The sequence below is a fragment of the Anopheles merus genome, chromosome 3L, assembly GCF_017562075.2.
Source record: "Anopheles merus strain MAF chromosome 3L, AmerM5.1, whole genome shotgun sequence".
NCBI classification, from domain to species: Eukaryota; Metazoa; Arthropoda; class Insecta; order Diptera; family Culicidae; genus Anopheles; species Anopheles merus.
The window spans coordinates 9,270,259-9,291,181 of record NC_054085.1 but is presented as its reverse complement, the minus strand read 5'-3'; the positions used below and the strand labels follow the sequence as shown (position 1 = coordinate 9,291,181).

At 41.5% G+C, this 20,923-nt stretch overlaps 1 protein-coding gene across 5 annotated transcripts in view; it reads left to right on the top strand.

The window, feature by feature from the left end:
- The window catches only part of LOC121598689, an 87,635-nt gene that overhangs the window by 11,990 nt on the left and 54,722 nt on the right, over positions 1-20,923 (top strand). For all 5 annotated transcript variants that reach the window (XM_041925901.1, XM_041925900.1, XM_041925899.1 and 2 more), the window contains exons 3-5: positions 14,859-15,427; positions 18,532-18,713; positions 20,807-20,923. The exon at positions 20,807-20,923 is cut by the window's right edge and continues 22 nt beyond it. In XM_041925901.1, the coding sequence (XP_041781835.1) occupies positions 14,869-15,427; positions 18,532-18,713; positions 20,807-20,923 (858 nt within the window). In that variant the 5' untranslated portion in view covers positions 14,859-14,868. The remainder of the gene's footprint in view (positions 1-14,858; positions 15,428-18,531; positions 18,714-20,806) is intronic.

Genomic DNA, 20,923 nt, shown 5'->3' with positions numbered 1-20,923 from the left:
GTGATTTAACATATTTTTTGAATGCTCCCAAGCACATGTGCATTTCTTACACCAAGAACCCGTATTTTTCGAGCTATTTTGTAAAATTACGATAATTCTATCCAATTACAATGGTGTGTGAACGCATAAAGATTGGCGAATCTTTTTTAACACTTGTTTTCGATGGAAGTGGAAAAATTTGCCAACAAAAATATGGCCTATGGAATCGTACTTCATTGTAATAAATTCTTTAAACAGAATGTATGATAAACTCTTCGTTATTTGCGTAAGAAATACAGTAGTTGAGCCCAAGCTGCAGGGTTTAAGTTGGAATATGTTTGAGCATCCAAAAGAGTTTTCCTCAAGCAATACGGTCTTTAAGGACGGAACTAAATAGGACTTTTTCTGCTAAAAGAGCCAATGGGCCTGATCGTGAACGAAAATCAACATCCGATGGGATAGCCTATTATTAGCCGGTTAACAAAATTCCTGTTGGATCTGTTTGTATTTTTACAATAAGACTCTTTGCTATCCGTTCGGTTTGCCAGTGGAAAGGAATGAAGTTTGCATCTACTGGAACTGTTGCACCTATAGAAGCTACTGTTGGCCGACCTGAAAGAGACCGTGTCGATTACGGATGGCTCCGGGGAGTCACCCAATGATTATTTTTAAATCGGGTAACACAATGATTATTTTTAGTCATTAACTCAAATTCACTTCAATTACTCTGCTATCGTCAAATACATGTTTTATAATTTTCATGCAATAATTTTATTGCATTGTATGTTGACTGAGGCTGATGGTCGCCAAAGGTACCTTTGCTCACGTAACTACCGTTTTCCCGCTCCACCTAGATAGCCTACAGTTCGGTACTGTCTAAGGTAATTTCTTTTGTTGATTCGCCACTGAGGCGGCGCTCTAGCAGCAATCGAACACGACATCCGACATAAACAGACCCATATAATCATATGGAGGTGCACTGTCAGACACAAACAAATAAACAAACAAAGCAAACATCGAGTCAACATGTCAGTGATGTGATGTTCGATACCCAACTGCGCTGTGGGTACCTTGACTGTCAAACGCTTCACAGCTACAGTAAATAGAATTCAATTCGGGACATTTTCAAGTTTGTTTACGTAATATGTCCTTTTTTATTCTTAAAATTGCGTGCAAAACATTTAAAACAGCTATCAATAATTATTGTAATCCTTCACAATCAATTATAACATCATATATAAAGGTTTGAAACGTATTAAAATATTGCCTGTACATATGTGTATGCACTGTATGTGTTCTCGCATGGACGTTTGTTTACATTTTTCAATATTAAATTTGAATGATTTGTATGTGATTTTTGATGTGAATAACTAGTAAATTATTTTTTGAATCTTTCCCCCTGCACATGGATATTTATTGAAACTATTAAAATGCTTCATTTTCGAGATGAAAAGATAGGCGTATTGCAGTGCATCATGACAGGTCTATAAGACATCGAACAGCTGACAGAGCACCTATCGAACAGAGTCGTGTTTGTTTGTCTCGTTCGATAGGTCCCAGAGCGCTGCCTGAGTCGCCACTCGAATCGGAAAGCTATCCATCGTTAGAGAAAAATACCCAGCGGTGTAAAACATATCCATTGGTAGATTCGAGCATATTATCCAATCAGGTAAAAGTTATCGACTTTCGTCCGCGATCAGGGGTAATTTTTTAGGTCAATCTTAAATAATAAAAGGACGACAGTCGTAGGAATCGGTATAGCATTAATCCCCAAACCGTTCCCAACAATACATCGTGCAGAAGATTACATAAAAATAACTACGCTGTAACTTCACTCCTAAAAATATGATCAACTTTTATCAATTTTTTGTTAGATTATCTCGTTCTGATTGTATTCAAAATCAAATACGAGCTACACAAAAGCAATTAAATAATGCTGAATAAAAAACACATGTTTTGTTACGCTTTCTTTTAATATTGATGCGTTGAGCAAAACGAATGAAACAAACAAGCTTTAGAAGCTTATTAGTTGTCTCTTCAATCTAATTGATATTGCTTTCTTATAGCTGTATGTCTTATAGCAGTCGCTATTTTTCAAGAATAAGGACTGATCTCTAAGGATAGATGAAATAATGCAGTAGCGGAACTTGGGGCAAGTGTGCCACCTTAAGCATTTCAAGTTATAACTCACTAAAACGTGTTTTTCAAAAGCCGATTTAAATCTCATAACCATTTTACATCTATTTCCTCACTTATAAATGAGTTTCGCTTGAAAAAAGTGCAAACAAAACAGTTTTTGAAGCGTTTTAAAAAGGGTCCAAAAAGACGTTGTTTTTTGGGCTATGGGGCAAGAGTGCCACTCGTATGGGGCAAGACGGCCACCTGGTTAAAATAACCGTGTTTCTTAGATAATTGGAAATTATTACGTTTATACCACTAGTATATGTATTCCTACATGTATTTAGTCCTCAATGAACCCTTTTTGACCACCAACTGTACCACAATATGGTTTGTTACTGTTCTGTTTTTCCGGGGTGGAATCCGCTCACAATAGCGCACCATTCTGCAGCACGCTACAACAATGTTTACATTTTTGACAGCTCGCGCCTATGAAAGATGGTGGCACACTTGCCCCAAACAGAGATGGCACACTTGCCTCAAAAGTTGTAACTTTTTTGAAATTGAATTTTTCAGTGACAAAAAGAATTTATTTTTTGAACTAAACCCACAAAAAATTTCACGTTTTCTCAGCTATACGGTGGTGTAAATATTTTCTCGGTTGATTGTTCGCACGATTTTTGAGAGCTTATTTGGTTGGATTAAAAAATTATAATATTCTGCTCACTTTTGAAACTCAATATAAATCAGTTTAAAACAATGGGAAATATCGATTGGTCTATATGAAATTAGGCTCAGAATACCTAGTCATTGGAAAGCAACCAACTGTATACACAATTGATCATTAAATTAAAGTTTTTAAGGACAAATGCTTGGTGGCACTCTTGCCCCGTATGGCACACTTGCCCCAAATTCCGCTACCTCATCAACGTTTTTAGCTTTAAAACTGTCCAAAGCATAGTTCAATAATTGAATCAATTATTGGATAGGAGACACATTAAGAATTTGGAGACTTTAAGCTCTTTTAAAAACACAGTTCACACAACAAACTCATTTGTCCTTCAATGCCAAGTGCTCGATTGGCTCTCGTCATTTTTCCCCATTCCGTTTCCGTCCGCATCACCTTTGCCAGCGGTGAGGTGGCACTTTTCCGCCATTGCGTGTACACACTTTCAACTGCAGGCACAACGAGATGTGGTCACGCATTTTGTTAGCAGTGGTATAGACGACAGTCCACGAAAAAACGTCAGCCTTAGTCATATTATTATCGCCCACGGTGGAATCGACTGGTGACATCTGACACACAAACGCAAAGGCAAACGCAAAGGAGCAAAAACGAACCTCATCGCACTCAACGCACACGCGACACCGGCACCGGATCAGCTTACGCACGTCAGCGCAGCCAGTGCCGGTTGGTGGTGCCGTTTGGGGACTTTTCATGGTGCCTTGTTGTTTTTTTTTCTTCTTTTCGGTGGCTGTTCGCAGCCGACTTCTTATGTAACGGGCGGGAGTAATTTTGCCCGTCCGGAAAAACTCCTTTTTGGTTGATGTTGAATCAGAAGCGCACACAAACACAGCGCCTGGTAGCATCGATTTTTCCATAAATATTTCGTAACACAAACGCACACACAGATATATAAATTCTTGCGTCTAGCTGTAGCACCAATGTAGCTGCTCTGGGCTGTCTATTTTACTTCCCACTTTGGAGTGTGTGTGTGAGTTTTTTTTAACCCTACTACAGTACCATTTCATACCAGTTTATGGGAGTCCCTTTTTTCGGTCGGTGCGATGTGCTAAAACCAACCCTGCATACTGTCGCATGTACTTGGAGTGCCTTCGCAAATATAGACGTGCACTAATGCCATATGTCACACTCATGGTAGCGTTCCGTTGCGTTTGGTACCACGCACGCAGCAGCTTTGCCGGCTGTGTGGGGTTTTAGGGTCAGGCGAATGCGGGTTTCAAGCGGTCCGCCGGTAGGGCTTCCGAAAGGTGTTTTACCTTACGGACAAAAAAAGGAGAGGGCAGGACAATTAGAAACCACAATACAATTTATGGCGTATGTCGGTGTGAGTGTGTGAGTGGACGGTGGGGCAATATGCTGCGGCCACTATCTATTACACGCAGACACGACAACATTGTAAAAATAGTAGAACGCGTGGCACCGCAAGTAGGAGTGCCAATTTGGGTTCATTCTAGAAAAGTCGACAATAAGTATGCTGAAAATTAAATATTTCTGCCCAAAAATTGCTTCTTTAATTATTTAAAACGCACCTCAACTTCTGCATTATTTCCCAAACACATGGTGTTTGCCCGGAATCTTTTTCTCTAAAAGCTCTACACCAGGGGTGATGTTGTTCCTCTAAATCGGTGCCATCGAAACGATCCCACGACAACCGCCACAGTTGACACAGATCCGACCCGATGTCTGCAAATTATCTGTGCTAGATAATGTTCGCGGCCCGCAAAACATTCCCATCGTCTCCCAACCCCTCCGATTGGGCGAGAGCTTCTGTTAGGTCACGTCATTTGGCGGACGTGGCATCGCAGCGGTGGCGCAAAAAAAAGGGTTGGCTGGAGCTGATGCTTCAACTAAAAAAAATGAAATAAAATACACTCCACTGACAGGTGTGTCAACACCCAGGCTCGTGTTGTGCAAAAACGCGGGCACCTGCCGCCAACAAATTTATCATATCCCTTGTCGGTTATTCCTAGCCCCTGTGGCACGAGATGGGAAACATTCGGTGCCAAAAAAAAGAGAGAAGGGCCGAGCGAAACCACGAGACAGACCTACGGATAGTGTCCGGATGTTTATAGACCTGGACTCACACACACACACACACATACACATTGGGGAAGGTGTCGAGTCACCTAAGGCTGTTGGAATGACTTTTTGCTGGAGTGGGAAACGTTCCAGCGCTCGCTTGAGCCAGCCAGGAAAGGTTCACGACACTATAGAGCCACGAGGTTTTGGGACAAAAACGGGAAACGGACGGAGGTTCTGGCGGTGCTGGCGTCATACTACTTTGGCAAATTTTGGCTATGTTGTAGAATATATTTTTGTCTCTTCCTTCCTTCTCCAAGGGGACATAGCTTCGTTTTGGTTTCTTTTTTTGAATAATTATAGCCAATCAAGTGTATACGAAAAAGTATTGATCAATCCATCCTTGACGCCGTGTCGCATAAAAAGGTTCATAAATAATCAATAGCGATTTAATTTGCCTATTTAATGTGAGCCATGAATAGAGAAGTCCATTTCAGGAGACGTGTTTTGGAGTGTTTATTTAATTTTGCATTTTTTTTTTCTTCGTTAAATAATGTGTCCTTCAAACCCCCTGCTTAATGCTGAATCAGGTTTCGGTATCACCATGTGTTTGGACATCGTTAGGGTATGACAGTCATTGAGACCAGTTGCCCATAGAACGATTGCTTGACAAGCATTCCAGTTAACGTAAGTGCTATCGAAACGGAACACAATCTATTTACCTCTGCGACATAAAATTGATTGAATGCCCTCTTTACTGCGCTGTTCGGTTCCGTGCGCGGTCTATCGGACACTGTTAACGTGAATGGTGTGCCACAAATGCGACACGTTCCAAAGGGTTTTTGTGGGTAGTTTATTGGCACTTTTTAGCAGAATTTCTCTCCACCTGCTCTGTCCATTTCCAGCCTCAGTGCTCAATCTTCCAATTTGGCACGATTTTGGTTCCGTTTTTTGCGTGTGTGTGTGTGTGTGTGTGCTCTACCCTCTCTGTAACAAGCGTTTGTTCGATGCGAAAAAGCAGACTTCGTGCCGCTCGTTTCTGCACCAGGCGACGAACCGGGGGAGGTTGTAGCGTGTAACGAGAACTTCTCCACTTACACGCCAATGAAGGACCCCTCCGGTGATTAGTCCTTTCGACAACAACCCACCGTCTCTCCTGGGTCAAAAGGGGTGGTGGGGGGAATTGGAGAGAGGGGTACAAAAGGGCACCTTCGCACACTGGGTCAACGATGTTGCGGCAAAATGTGGTGCCCTATGCAGACGCTATTAATTGAAATTTATGATGTGTGGAAATTGGAAAGGAAATTCAATAACACGCGCGTCCAGCAGCACTCGACCGGGTGTGGGCGGGGTGGAACAGAAGTATCGCCCATCGCCAGGTACTACCTCATCCTTTCCTCCTTTTACGATGCGGTACGCAAAACAACGAATGCGCTGCAGTGTACAAGTACCGCATCTCTCCGCAGCTAAGGGAGAACCGAGGACTTTAAGGCAAAAAGAAAGCTATAAAACAAGCGGCAGCGTCGACACACTGCCTGCCACGCACACCCGCAACTAATGATGGGTTCTGGCCGCGGTTCACCTCGTACGGTGGTGAAGTAAAGGAAGCAACAACAACAAATAAAACACATCAACCATCCAACCCAACGGGATTGAGAAAAAAACGGACGATGAGTTGAAACATTCGCAAAACTGCAGCAGTCTCGTACTCTCGTGCCAATAACGTGTACGCCAGGGTTTCACGGCCCTAGTTCGCGGGAATCATCCAACCAATACAAAACTGCAACCTCACCGCCTTTCGATAACCTGTTGTTATGTACAGCATGTGTGTTTGTGTGCACGGGGTTGTTTTCCTTTGTTATTCCCTGTTTCGGATGGGAAAGATTGTTTCATTTCCGACAGGAGTTTCCGAGCGCGGCCCCGTATGATTGCGTGTTTCGATGATCCGTGGCAGAAAGCTTTGGTGGCCCGCTGTCGTGGTTTCGGCGATGCGTTAAGCTAATTTTTAAGTTTGAGTATGCAGCAATTTGGCAATGGTATTAGTTTCGCTTGATCGTGCAGGTTGAATTCGGCAGGCATTAAAAATATTCATATTCCTCTTAAAATGTTTCGCTGTATTTCTTACAAAAAGCATTTTGCACGACAAACACATCACACAAACCAAGATCTCATTTGATGTCATTTGTTCTGAAAGAGCTGTATAAAATGCTATCCTGATTATGATAGCGCTTCTTACGCCACAAAGATCTTGAAGACCATTATGATTCCCATAGTTCATATTTGTTCTTAGGAATTAGTAGTACGCTCACAAAATATATTGTAATTAAAAGAGCGTTTCACTGCCTCAACAGCTGTTACAAGGTTTTCCAAGTCAGTTTCGAGTGTAAACATTGTGATTTACCGCGTGCAAAATGTTCATCGTTCCAAATCGTTCTGACATTTTATTTCCATCATAATGATTTTTAATTTCTTCAGCATGATATTCAACACTTCCACTGGCTGCTACCATGTTTTTGCATCGAGGTTTGAAGCCGGATTTCATAACCCGTTGACTGGTGAAGTGTTGAGAATCATGCTGAAGAAATTTCAAATTATTATGATGACAATGAAATATCAGAGTGTTGCTGAATTGCTTGTTCCACGTGGTGAAAAACAATGTTTCGAAATTAACTTGAAAAATCCTGTATTCACTGCCTCCAAGATGTTTTCTACCAGCTGTCAAATGGTGTATTTTAACTTCGTTCAGTTTGAGACGTGTTGAAAATCATGTATAAGAAATAAAACATTTTTGTGATGTGAATACAACATTTGACAGCTATTGAAGCACATCTCGTAAACAATGAAAAATATTGTAGACATTGGAAATTGCCTCGGAAAGCCTGCATTTTATCTAAATTAAATCTGAAAGAGCTACGTTAACCTCAAATAGTTTATCAGCACTCGGAGAGCATCTTCAAACTTTCCACAAAGAACATTTTCAACCACAAACAGTTTTTATAAGCTATAGGAGTAGAACCTTTAATTCTGAAAAAGTTTTTCTAATTTTAAGATAAAGAAATCATAAAGGTTGATCTCGAACACCAAGGAACAGAATCATTCTATAAAAAAACAGCTTAAATCTCAAAGAGCTTCTTCAATGGCAAACATCTCTTTTCATTTTGATAAAGCCTACTTAATCTTAAAGAGTGCTTTTTATCACAAGAGCTTACCGAAAGTTTTCAAATGAAATACAGTCAACTCTCTCTTATTTGAGAGGCGACGGAACTGTCGAATAAGAGGAGGTTTCAAATTACAGAGGTTGAAAGTGAATGAAAAGTCTATACAAACTAGAAAGAGACAGCACACTTAGTATGCAGCCTTGACTGTTGCTATAGGAAAATGTGAACACGATTGTCGATTCGACCATGCATCATTCAAAAACCATGGCAACACCATATAAGAAAGGTACAGATTTCTGATTTTTTTCTGATTAAAGGGACGGTGATTAAAGAGAGGTCTTAAATATAAGAGAGTTCACTGTAAAGACCTGCGCTGATACTGTGCAGGTATTGGAGCACACTATACAATCACGCTACAGTTTTTACACGTGCGTGCTTGTGTTCAATAGTTAGAACGTTAGAATTACAGTGTTCAGTAAAAAAGTTGCACAAATACTGGGAAAGTCCTACATGGAGGAGAAAAATCGAAACTTCTTTAAAATTGTGGTTTCTGGTTGAACATGTTATAATATCAAAGTATTCAAATTGAAGAAATAAATTTTGCCTACTATCCAGGCTCCGTGGCTCAGTAAAGAACTGATCGGCTGTCATTACAGTCGGGAAGAGTAAAAAAGGTAAAGTTATTTACAGCTGTCCTGGACTTTGACTTAAAGTAAAGATTTGAATATAATCATTACAAATTGCACACTTCTCGAGCAAAAAGCTAAATAAGACGATATATCGAGTGTGCGGAATCTAATGAGAGGCATCGAAAGATAAGTCATTTCATTCATATGTACATGAACATTTCAATATTTTTTTTAATATTTTTCAATGAAATTTGAAAAAAATACCTTTCGTTTGATGCTAAAATAAATTGTCTATGTTGAAAATTGCTTATTTTACGGCCTGTACTGAGTGATCGGATTCTAAGCAAACAGGTCTTTGTCATATTTTATTTTAAATGCTATTTTCATCCTTAAAGAGTCATTACTCATGAAAAAGCACATTCAATTTTGAAGAGCTTGTTCTGTTCAGAGAGCATCTTGTTCTAAAACAATATTTCAAAAATCAGCTGAAGTCTTTAGTAATCTAGCATTCTCATTCAAATTAATCTAGCATGTTTATGTTATGTTATTCAACTTTCAATAAAATTGTCCAGCTTCTTTCATTCAGCTCCTATTTGATGTAGTGTATTAAGACACATTCAAAAGAATACGCCAACATAATGTTCAATCAACTCCAAACGTAGCCCAAAGACTGCCCTCTTATCACAGTATAATCAGTTTCCCCGTTTGCATTTGTAAGGAAACCCATCCTTTCCATTTACCCCAAAAGCATTTCCACTTCCACCATTCCGGTAATGTGAAAATGCCAATACTAACACACACATACAAACTTCAAACGACGATGTGCACTGTTAATGAAGGAAATGAAATGGATGCATGCAATCGCAACTGCAGAGCATGCAGGTGTGTACCGTACATCGAGCGCTCGCTCGTTACCGACGCGGCTGTGTTGGCTCGCTGTCAAACCCGCGGCACTTCCCGCGCTGCACTTCGAACCACCATCGCTAATGGTTCCAACTTTTCCCACTTTTTTGTCGATTAAGAAGCGGAATCGCGCTCGGAACCGTACGGCAGGGGGAAATCACACGTCAATGTGAGAAAATTGTGCTGCAGCGCCAAAAAAAAACCCTGCCCCTATACTGATGACTTGATAAGCATTTGCTTTATCGGACCATGTGTGTGTGTGGGTGTGTGAGTCTGAATGGAACAGAAACCACCAAAGGATGCAGGCAAGATGGATGGTAGATTAGCACGGCTCAGCTGGTGCGGCAAACTTAACGGAACTGGGAAAAGAGCAAATAAATTGATTTCGTTCAGGCAGAAAATTTCCACACTCATTTCCGCTCGCTGCTTACCATCATTTCCGGTGCAAAGTTTTCGTGTTCGTTTTTTGTTCCTTCCTTCCCTTCCCGTCCGCTTGCAGCGCGAACCGATCGGCGTCTGCTGATTTGAAGGATAAATGGTAGAAATTTGAATAAATGATACCCGTCGGTGGATGATTGATCAAGCAAGCCTGTTTCCTACCGACTTGTTTGAATTGATGGATATGAGATATTTGTGTCTTTACTCGTAACTCTAGCGCACCTTGCCTGCGTGTTACACCCAGTACATACCGTTCCTTGTAGAGAGGGAAAATAAATTACATTGAAATTGAATTAGTTTTTGATGGTACGAATAATTTCATTTTCGATGCACAATTTCAGTTAATAAATGCAACAGTCAAAAAGCATTTGTCATTCTCGACATACACTCACGGCACTTTCTGTATGCGAAGCTCTTTAAATCCTTTGTGGTTTCCCTATTTACTATTCTGAAGTTGAAGTACACTTTTTGTTGTTGTTTTCCAGCACAGTTTTGCAACAAACAGGCCAGGCTAACAAAAAAGCAACAGCTCCATACGACACACTATCTCCCAATTGCTCACTGTCTGGCAGCAACAAAAGCAGCTTCCGTTGAACAGCGCTGGGCACACAGTTAAAGCTGTAGCTGAGAGCACTTGAGGACGAAAAAGCCACAGCTGCATGTAATTTAGTCGTCAAGCACGCATACCCTCGAACAAAAAAACGATTGTCCACAGGGCGGAAGGGAGAAAGCTATCATGCATCGTTTCCGCGTCCTTTCTTTTGATTGTGACTCAATTCTATAAGATGCTTGCTCTTTACCAAAACCTGTTGGTCGCAGCTGTGCGAGAGAGTCAAATTTACGGTTCGTTGAAGGGAGGGAAACAGAAGAAAACAAGAGGAAAAAAATCACATTGTCCATGATTCTTTTTGCTATTGAGAGATGCAAGTAGCTGTCGTTTAACGTAAAATGTAGCATCATCGTTAGCATGTTAAAAACTTCACTAAAACGATGGGCGATAGTTTAAGGAAAACGCCTGAATGTATGCAAACGCAAGAGGTGTGACAAATCGCCTAAAGGTATGCAAACATCCAGACATAATAACGTGTTTAGCATTTGGTATGGCATTTTATTTGCATGATCAATTGTTATAACCATATGTACGTACTGATGTTAGCTCCGGTAGCGTAATTTCGTCTCAATTAATTTCAAATTAAAATACCAGCCACACCCCCCCCCAACCCCCACCCTCCTCCGGAACTTTTACTTACAGTTACATAAGTCAGCTTTAAGCTTCCCATTTGTACGGGCCACTTATTAGATAATTTATAACCGTTCATCTCGCGGACCTTTAATTCCCCAACAGAACAACCCGGTGGCCAACTCGGGTGCCCAGATTGCTCCCCAGCGTACGGAACTCCATCGGGAGCACCGCGCATTGATTATGCGTGCAGCCATATCATGTGCCAATTTCACATCACCGGCAGGCGGCCTAGCCCATTGGTAGGCAACCGCCGAAATCTAGCCGGACCCAGTTTTCCCCTCCACTCGGGGGCAGGAATGAGACGCGAACCCGTGGTACGGGATTGATGGTACGATGAAAAATTAATTAAATTCACTCTACCCCATTTGGCACTCGATCAGCTGTCCCGGCAGCGGTGCCGTGGTGCATTGTGTACAATCTGTGCAAACGTTGACGCATGTTGACCGGGAGGCGTTTTGTTTGGTTTTGCACTGACAGTTGATTGCCTACATGTTTGTGCATGTTTTTTTTTTTTTGTACTTTAGCAGCGCATCGCCTAACTCTTCATAAACCACAATGACACAGCTGCTTGTCACAAAAAAGCCTCGTGAAGGCATCATAAAACATGAAATATTGAGCTTTTGTAATAACATTATTCCCTATAATTAGGTGTCATTGAATAATACAGACTGACTGATTGAAGGAAAGAATATATAAATACAGTTTTGACGTATATTAGACCAGTTTGCGCTTAAAAGTATGCAAACAAATGTTGAGGATTAACATTTTGTCTTTATTTAAACAACATGTATGATTTTTAACTGCGATTGCTCCCATTTATGGACTGTGCATTAACTTCCAAATGCTTTCTATTTGTGAACCATAATTTAACATTTCCCCAAACAATGCTCATTCGCGATAAAACGTTCACCAAATTCAAACAACGTATCGATCGGCGCACCGTTGTTTCCCCGTCTCTTACCCAGTACACACTGTACGATTGTTCTGGAAAATGAATTTATTTGCGGTTGCGCGTTGGTTTACTTTTTGCAAATGATTTATGAACTATAAAGCTTGCTTGAACTGCTACCAGCTGCACTTATTACATGCATCGCTGCAGCACCAGTGCTATTTGTTTGCCGACACAATGTGGAATTGTGTTCCATCCCCGGTATTACTCTCTTTGATGAAAAATGGTTTATTGTACTGTGCACTAGAAATGTAGCATATTTCCCTGAATGGAATGAAGCTTATTTACTGGACCGGAAACATTTCGTGCAGTTCCATTTTCCAGACAACTAACTCACCCACGTCCTTACAAAGCAATTGTAATGTCTCTTCACGCAACGATTAATCGATCAGCTCGGTTTGGTGCTCGGGTTGGTTCAATTTAATGCTTCTTTAACGTCATCCATTTCCTTCACTTATCCTGCACGTTATGCAAGAAGACACCCACCGGTCTTCTTTTTACCAATTTCCGTTCCCCGAAATTGAGACCTTCGATATCGTGCGAAACGAATAAAGTGTACAGCACAGCGAAATGAGCTCGAACGTACGAAAAAGAAGTAGCAGCAAAAAGGAAAAAACCCTCCAATAATGTAATTGGCTTCGTTGTTCTAGCTTCCGCAGGCGTGTGGTTTTGATCCACTTCCTTACTGTTCGAACAGGCGAATTGGTCACGTTCGAGTAATCGCGCAGGTCTTTCGCGATACATTTTCGGGCAGACGTAAAAACACGAATCCACCACCACGACCACCACGAGACGACGGCTTGCCAAACGACTTTACGTTGACCGTGGTCGTAAAAGCGTTAGGTAATTTTAATAAAACTCTGCCACGTTTTACGCACTTGTGCGGCACGGTCTTCACCTACTGGGTGTGAGCCTAACCGTAATAGTATTGCGAGCAGTCTAAAGCCACAAGAAGCCTCTGGCGCAAACGGGGCTTCGATGGGGTTTCTTTTCTTTTTGTGCTGTTGTTGGTGAAGAAAAAAATGAAAAGGAATGGAGCTGGTCGGCAGCATTAGAAATATCAAGTTACAAGAAAAACCGATTTGAAGGTCGATCTGCACGTCGGTGTAACGTTCTCGAAGTGTGATGATTTAGTAGTATCAAATTTTATTGGGAAAGAATTTGCTGAAAAAATTGCATACAGTGACATCTTTCTAAGGTGAATAATCCAGAAAGCAAGTGTTAACAATATGATCCTCTACCTTTAGATATATTACAGTCGTTTTCGCTAAATGTTGATTCTAACTCACCTATTTTTGTCTAGAAGGCATCAATTTTTGACAGTGTATGACAGTTTAAAAAAATGATTTTAGAATTTCTGAAAAAAATCTCAAAAAAACAATCAAATTACACGGTTCTGTAATGTTTTTGTGATGTAGAACTGTAATACTCAAAAATCTGCTCAAATACTGTGTAAAATTATCATGATTCCTAAAAGAGTGAAATATTGATGCCTGACAGACAAAAATTGGTGCGTTAGAGTCAAAAATTGATGCGCACTGTCGAAAATTGAAGCCTTAGAAGTAAAAATTGATGCGCACTGTCTGCAATTGATGTCTTAGAGCCAAAATTAGGAGGCAACGACTGTATTAACTGTACATGTCTGGCATAAGCAACATAGAGATTTTAGTCATAGGAAGACATATCAGTTTAAGGGACACAAATATGTACAGGGTGGCATCGTAGAAGTGATACACATATTCGAGTACGCCTTTTTTGTGTTTTCTGTCACTGTGTGTCAAACTCATGGGCATATTTTCACAGCTTAATTTGTTTACTATTTATCGTAAAAAACGTACACTTAGTGCTCACTTCAGTTTTCTCATATATTATAATGGATTCAAGTCGAGAATAAATATCTCGCATTTGCATGGATTGACAAATATACAAATTAAGCAGAAACTGTCTCATCTCAATTTAAGTCGTTTTTTCATCTATCGGACCATCAATCGATACGAAGAGACAGGCATGGTTGTTCCAAAGAAGAAACCGGGCAAAAAACAACATTTGCATTTGGATAGATTTAAGAAACGGTTGTTAAAGATATGGGTGAAATGCCGGATGAAGTTGTGCGTGCGGCCTGCAACGATTTTCAAAAGCGCCTACGGGCGGTTATCAAGTGTAAAGGTGCAAGATTTGAAATAAATTGAGTGAAATGCAGGTTTAGTACCAATAGAAGCTATTTAAATCGATTTCTAAGAGAAATCAAACCTGGTGTCAATTTTATTACAAAAACAAAGTGTATCACTTCTACGATGCCACCCTGTATATACAATGACAGGATCGTCAAAATAAAAGACTGCATTGTATTTTATTTTGAAGATGAATCAAGTTTGTTGATGCAAGTATTCATATACATTAGCATTGAATTTAACATATATTCACTCAAATACGACTTCTTTATGATAAGACTGGTTGTACAACATCTCTCCAGAGATTCAAAGGTTAAGACATTTCTCGAACAAACCAATGCTTCTCTTTTAATCTCTAGAAGCAGGATCAAATTCAATCTCCAAAGACAGAGCAAGATTCAGTATCGCCGTGCCTGCAACATGATCCTGATCATCGCATAAATCATACCCATCCAACGCACGTACCAATCTCATACTAACCCCACGCTTCGTTCCCTTTTTGGCAGGTGTTTGGAAATGCGGTTAGGGGGCGCCCCCGGTGGCGGAGACCCCCTAGCAATGGGTGCCGGGAACGACTACGCCGAGCTGTGCGATCTAGGCCCGTCCCGATGGAGCTCCCGGAGCGGCTACCAGCAAGTGGCCTCGCCGCCAGTCAACTCAATCTACCACCACTCGACGGCCGGTGCGGTCGGTGGCGTGTCGGCCGGCTCGGCGCTCGGTGTCGGCAGCGTCGGCAGCGTCCCGACCGGCAGCATCCACGGCGTCGGGCACGGGGCCGGCGGCCACGCGAGCGGTCTGGTGGCCGGTGGGCACGTACGCTCCAACAGCTTCGAGGCCGAGGACGTGATCGGCCCGTACGGCAGTACGCGCATCGGCAACAGCACAAGCTCGCTACGCGGACGCTCAGGTTTATATTATTCACCACCCGGTACTTCATATACAATAGTAGAAAGAGAAAGACCACACTCTCCTCATTATTATTATAACACGGCCGGTGTCCCTTCCAAAGGAGGTTCTTTGCCAAGTAGAAGTAGTTATTTAGAGTCAGCTAGCTTAGGTGTTTCAACTGGTGCAGGTAAAGCAAACGACTTCTACTAAAACCACTTCACACTCTTCACTCATACCCCATTATGATCCACCCCCAGACCCAGTTTGTCCAGACCCTGCCCCGCCCGTCTAACCAGTCCTCCCAAGATTTCAATCAGTGTGCCCCGCCCTGGACAGAATCCGCCTTTTCTATCTATTGCACTATCAAGCGTCCACGCTCCCGTCAAAGTCCGTCCAAATGTCACCGTAGTGCTGATAGTGTTGTAGTGTCCGCCATTAGTTGTCCTAACTGCTCTGTTATGCACTCTTTCTCTATCTCTCTGTAGTACATCGCTCAGGCTAACTTATCTTGTTTCGAATTATAATCCACTCGTTCCAATCCTTCGTTTACTCTCTTTTGCTGTCTTTATTTGACTCTTGTATTTATCTTATCTTTTTCTTATGGCATGCCTAGAAGAGCCATCATCTCTCTATAAACACCGTAAAATCGAGTTGTTTCTAGAATGAATTAAGATTAAAGTTCTATCAACTCATTTTTATTCCAAAGGAGAGACTCTAAGTATATCTTCACCACAAAGCATGATCAACTTGACATTTTATGCCATCCATCTGTTTTTACTCGGTCTCAAATCTACTGTTTTTTTATCTTCTCGTTTAATCTATCATTGACACTTCTTTGTCTACTATTCCAACCCAGTCGTAGTTGTGTGTGATCAGTAGTCGTTGTATCCTGCCAGCCTCATCGTTCACTGCATTTTCGAACACTTCTGCTCAAGTAGAGTAGACGCAGAAATCGCCTGTATCGCTCCGGTTTGTTGTTTGCCATCATCTGCCGCCCTCTCCCCGTATCTAGTCTAGTCACCCCTAGTCTAGTCTAGCAAGTTGTTACGCTCCTATCTCCAGTAGCAGCCAGCAACCATCTAGTTGATCGTTTTGCTCATCCCTTTTGAAATAAAACACAACTATTATATAAGATGCAGCCTGGTCCTGGTTCTTCTGCTTGCCATTATGTCTATGGGTCAACCGGAAGTAAATTGCTGCGGAACTATACGCAGCGAGATAATTTCGATAGCCAAAAATGTATGCATCACCGAATGCATTCAAAGAAAATAGGGAACAAAGCTCAAACACACATTACTTTCCCCTGTGTCCCGAACTACTCCTCGGCAGTTTCTACTATCTACTTTCGCTTTTTCCACTTCCAACACCCGGACTTCCTGCTTTCTCTTTTTAAGCTGCCATGCCACTCAGCTTCGGCTCGGGCAGGCTCCTTACTGGCGATGAGCATATGGAGTTAGAATGAGTGACCTAAATCTTTGCATTGCAGAAGTTGAATTGTATCATCACATACAGCTTTCTATATCTCATTTATAACTCGTGAGTGTGGTTACTCTTACGAGAGTTACAAACCATTGGAAGAGTTTATGCTCGTAGCCAACTAGTGCCTTCTTCAAAATAGATCAAACGACTCGTAACGATGATTAAAAAAAATTAAACTCGCTGCAACAAATAACTCACTCAAATTCGTGAGCTAATTCATTCTTTTGAGAGCTTAATCTCAATGAGTGATTCAGCTCACCATGCCGACTAGTAACGCTTTTGCAATTCATTAATGAAGTTGTAATTTATGTAAGAAATCATACTGAAAGAGGTAATACATGTCTCACTTTAGCTAACTCTTTCAGTTTCAATCAAAGATTTAGATCACCATTCTAACTCATCAGCTCTGAGCTGAATCACGCAACTGAGCGATCTCTCCTATATTTACTCCTTGCTGTCAATTGTGCTGGCCAATTGAAACGAAATCAAGTGTACCTCATAAATTAGATTTACCGATTCCTTCTCCACGACAAACTACAGAAAGACAAAGAAACACACACGCACACAGTGCCATCACTATTCACTAGGTCTCCGTTCTTCCCTTTCTACACTGATCAGTTTCGTTTCGATTTGAACACTTCTCCCCAACGTTGGTGCAACCGGTGTCTTTGTTGTTTTTCTGCGCCTGGACCTTGAATGTTTTACCCCCTTTCCCAGTTTTCCTCCATACACTCTTTTCCTCCCGCGGGAAAATTGCACACACTTAGCGCGTTTCGATGGCTCTCGATAAAGCACGAAATCCTTTCGTTCGCTCTAAATCTCCTAAGTGTGCACCTTACGTTACGTTACGTTTTGTCTATGAATGTGTATGTGTCTAGTGTATGTGTCTGTGTTATATTAGTGTTCCCCGTCTTTTACTACTGACGACAGAATTCTTCCATTTCTTTCAATGACGCCAAAAAGGGCGCCATTTACCTTTTCCTTTTAAGCTTTTCTCACATTACACAATGGGATGCGAGTTTTCTTTGGAAAACAGTTTCGCAATTTTCTTATTTTTTCGCTCATCCTCTTCAGTTTGAAACATTTCAATTTTAGTGTTTTCCCAGTGAGCCTTCCATTTTCCCATGTGATCGAATTCGCCGTCAAAGTTTCCATTCTGTCTGTGTATGTTTCCATTGCCAGCTCTAGCTTTTTCTGTTGACCAAGTGTCTGCGTCTGTCTGTGTGTATGTGTGTTTGTAGAAATCATGGTTTGTATTTTCCCGAACCTTTTTTATCCTCCGTGAGTAAATATCGTCCAAATTTGTTAAGCCCTCTCCCACACCCGCACCCAGGAAATGCTGACCTCCAGTTCGGCCGTAAAGAAAATGGCCGAGCGCGAAAAGTTTTCCAATTCTGCGAGGCAACGCCACTGCTCGCTCGGCCCTTGTGCTGGTGTGCATTGCTGGCTAATTTGGCAACCTTGAACTCTCCCCCCGTCCCCGTTCACCGTCCTAGCGTGTGCGTTTCTATTGCCCTCTCTTTCTCTCTGTGTGTTTTCTTATGTCCTTTTCTTGGCTAGTTTTCCTGTCTAGTGCCCCAAACGCCTCAAAAGCACACAATCCCGCTCTATCTACCTTTCTCTCTCTACTTTCGTGTCTATCGCTCTCTCTCTCTCTTCCTGTGTATCGTCCTGGGACGTTTCGTGTCCTGGTCCTTCCTTCCAAAGTGCCCCCCCCCCCTCTGTCTCTCTCTCTCTCTCTCTCTCTTTGTCTTTTCTCTCTGTACTGTTTGCTTGAAAACTTCCAACTTCTTCCAACCTTTACAAAATTAGGCACAGTTCCAAATTCTACCAGACATAATGGTAAGAAGCGGCCTATATCACCAGAGCAGGTCATAAGAATGTTTAATACAACTAGTTCGTCTTCTTCAGTTCCTACTAGTTATCATAGTAACGGTACACGTGACCGAGGCCGTCGCAGTCCCGCCAGCAGTCCGCCTTCCACCACCCATCAAGTAAGTAGCGAGTGCGACCACGTTCACGACGACCCACTGTCAAGGATTCTTTCACGAAAGCGAAAATAGAAAAATAGTTCTATCGATGAAAGTTGCACGAACAAAGCACTGGCGCGTCATGATTTAGCAGAAAGAATTGTGTTTTAATTGGAATTGGAGATTAATGACAGTGTCTATTAGCATATTTATGACGTTTGGCAAGGAAGCGTGTCAGCAGGCATCGCGAACGGGTTTTATTGATTGTAAGCTCGTGAGCGTCAAATTTTATGGGTATTAATATTAACTTTGATTTCAATTGATTTATTAAACAGGCGCGCCAACTCCGTCTAGGGCGCGTCGAAATGTGTTACACAAAGGAAGAAGTTGAATAACAAAAGTTATGTAACACGTTAGAGCAGTGCTGCAAAACGTCACTGTCAATGGGGCCCTTTCCGTTTTAAGTTCGTTGGTTGAAATTTCAGTGGGCTTATCCCAAGGTGTACGAATTTAGAAGGCTGATTTTTATCGCTTGTGTTTCGGAATGAAAATTTTAAGAGTGTTTTGTGTATTTGTCAAGCCTCCAGAGAGCTTGTTTGAGCAAAAGCTTTCACCCGTCCTGTCAAAAAGTGATGTTTAAAAATTGCTATTACACCACCTGGACTACATACACTTTGATTCTAGATTCCACCACCTGATCTCCTTAATGCACCTTGGGATAAATGTAAACAACACACGGGTTTTGTCATTTTTTCGAACAAGTACCCGAATCTAATTCTATCTTTTAGCCTGAAAGAATAATCAAAACTGGAAATTGCAGGCTAGTTTTGTGTATGGTTTTGTATGGATTGTTTACATGATTTCAGCCTCCAGCTGTCAAACTCCATACAAAAAGCTGACTAGAATCGTGAAGGGCCCCAATGTCATAGAAAAATCTGACTGAAACAAAATCTATGTCAACGTAACGTATTCAATTATGAGAATCAGCTTGGTGACATTTTAGCAATCAACGCTTAGTTACGTTCACTTTTTCATAACTTTTTTCGACTGTGATCAGTTCTGCAAAATGTCATTAACATAGCCAATTCTGGCTGAAACAAAATCATGTCAGCCTCACGAGCTCTACTGTGATGATCCAAGGTGAGACTCAAACAGTTATTGCAACCATTACATGCTTGGTGACATTTTGTGCAACCAACTCTTGGGAAGTCACTTGGTCGCGACATATTCTGTCGGTTATTGCCACGATAGTCATGGGAGATATGCGATGCGAAAATGGTTCCAAGCAACAAAATGAGCATGTTTCAGAACACACGCCAAGTATTTTTGAAGAATGTCGTGATTATCAAAGACAAAGAATGTCGTGACCAAGTGAGTGACCAAGAGTTGGGTGCTAAACAAAATGTTATCTAGCATGTGATTGCTTCACCAACTGTTCGAGTCTCCCCTCTGATCATGTCAGTTTTGTACGTGAACTGTTTTGAGTTTCGTTTCAGTCATGAGTGTTGGTGACTGAATCAGTGGCATTTGGCAGCACTGTTCACAGACACAAAAAAAATCATGATTATGCTTGCGCCTGCATGATGCTCAGCTTGTCAGCCAGAGTATCGGGTTTGACTCGAGCAATTGCACGTTGCGTACGGCTTTTGTCATGACGCACTTTCATTGAGTATCAGCAATGAACAGAACATCAAGCTACCACGGATATGTTCGTTGTTTTCGGTGGTGATTTTCACGTGATTCTCATAACATTATGCAGCACTGCGGAGAAGGTCACTAAAGAGTATATTTTTTCATGTTCAAACTCTTCTTGTAAAGGGTAATGTACTTAATTAAAATCATACCTCGAGACGGGAAAGATAACAATCACTAAAAATTTTGATTTCAAACCAGTCCGATACGATTCGATCATACTTACTTGGGAGAGCAAACCCTATCGCTTCGCGTGACACCATGGGACCTATTCGTATTTACGGTGGTTATAAACCAATATGAAGTGTTGCTCTTCTAAATAATGCCGTTTTCTTCGCAGTACATTGAATCTTGACGTGAAGGGTTGTAAACGCTTTTTCTCTTTACATAAAACAGATTAAACAATCCCTCTCCTTTCTCGACAGATTTATCGCGATCGCGACCGAGATCGTAGCATACCGAACATACATCAGCTTACAACCCGAACCGTGAGCATGTCACGTGATCAACAAACGGACAGCAGCCATGGGTTCGGGATATGC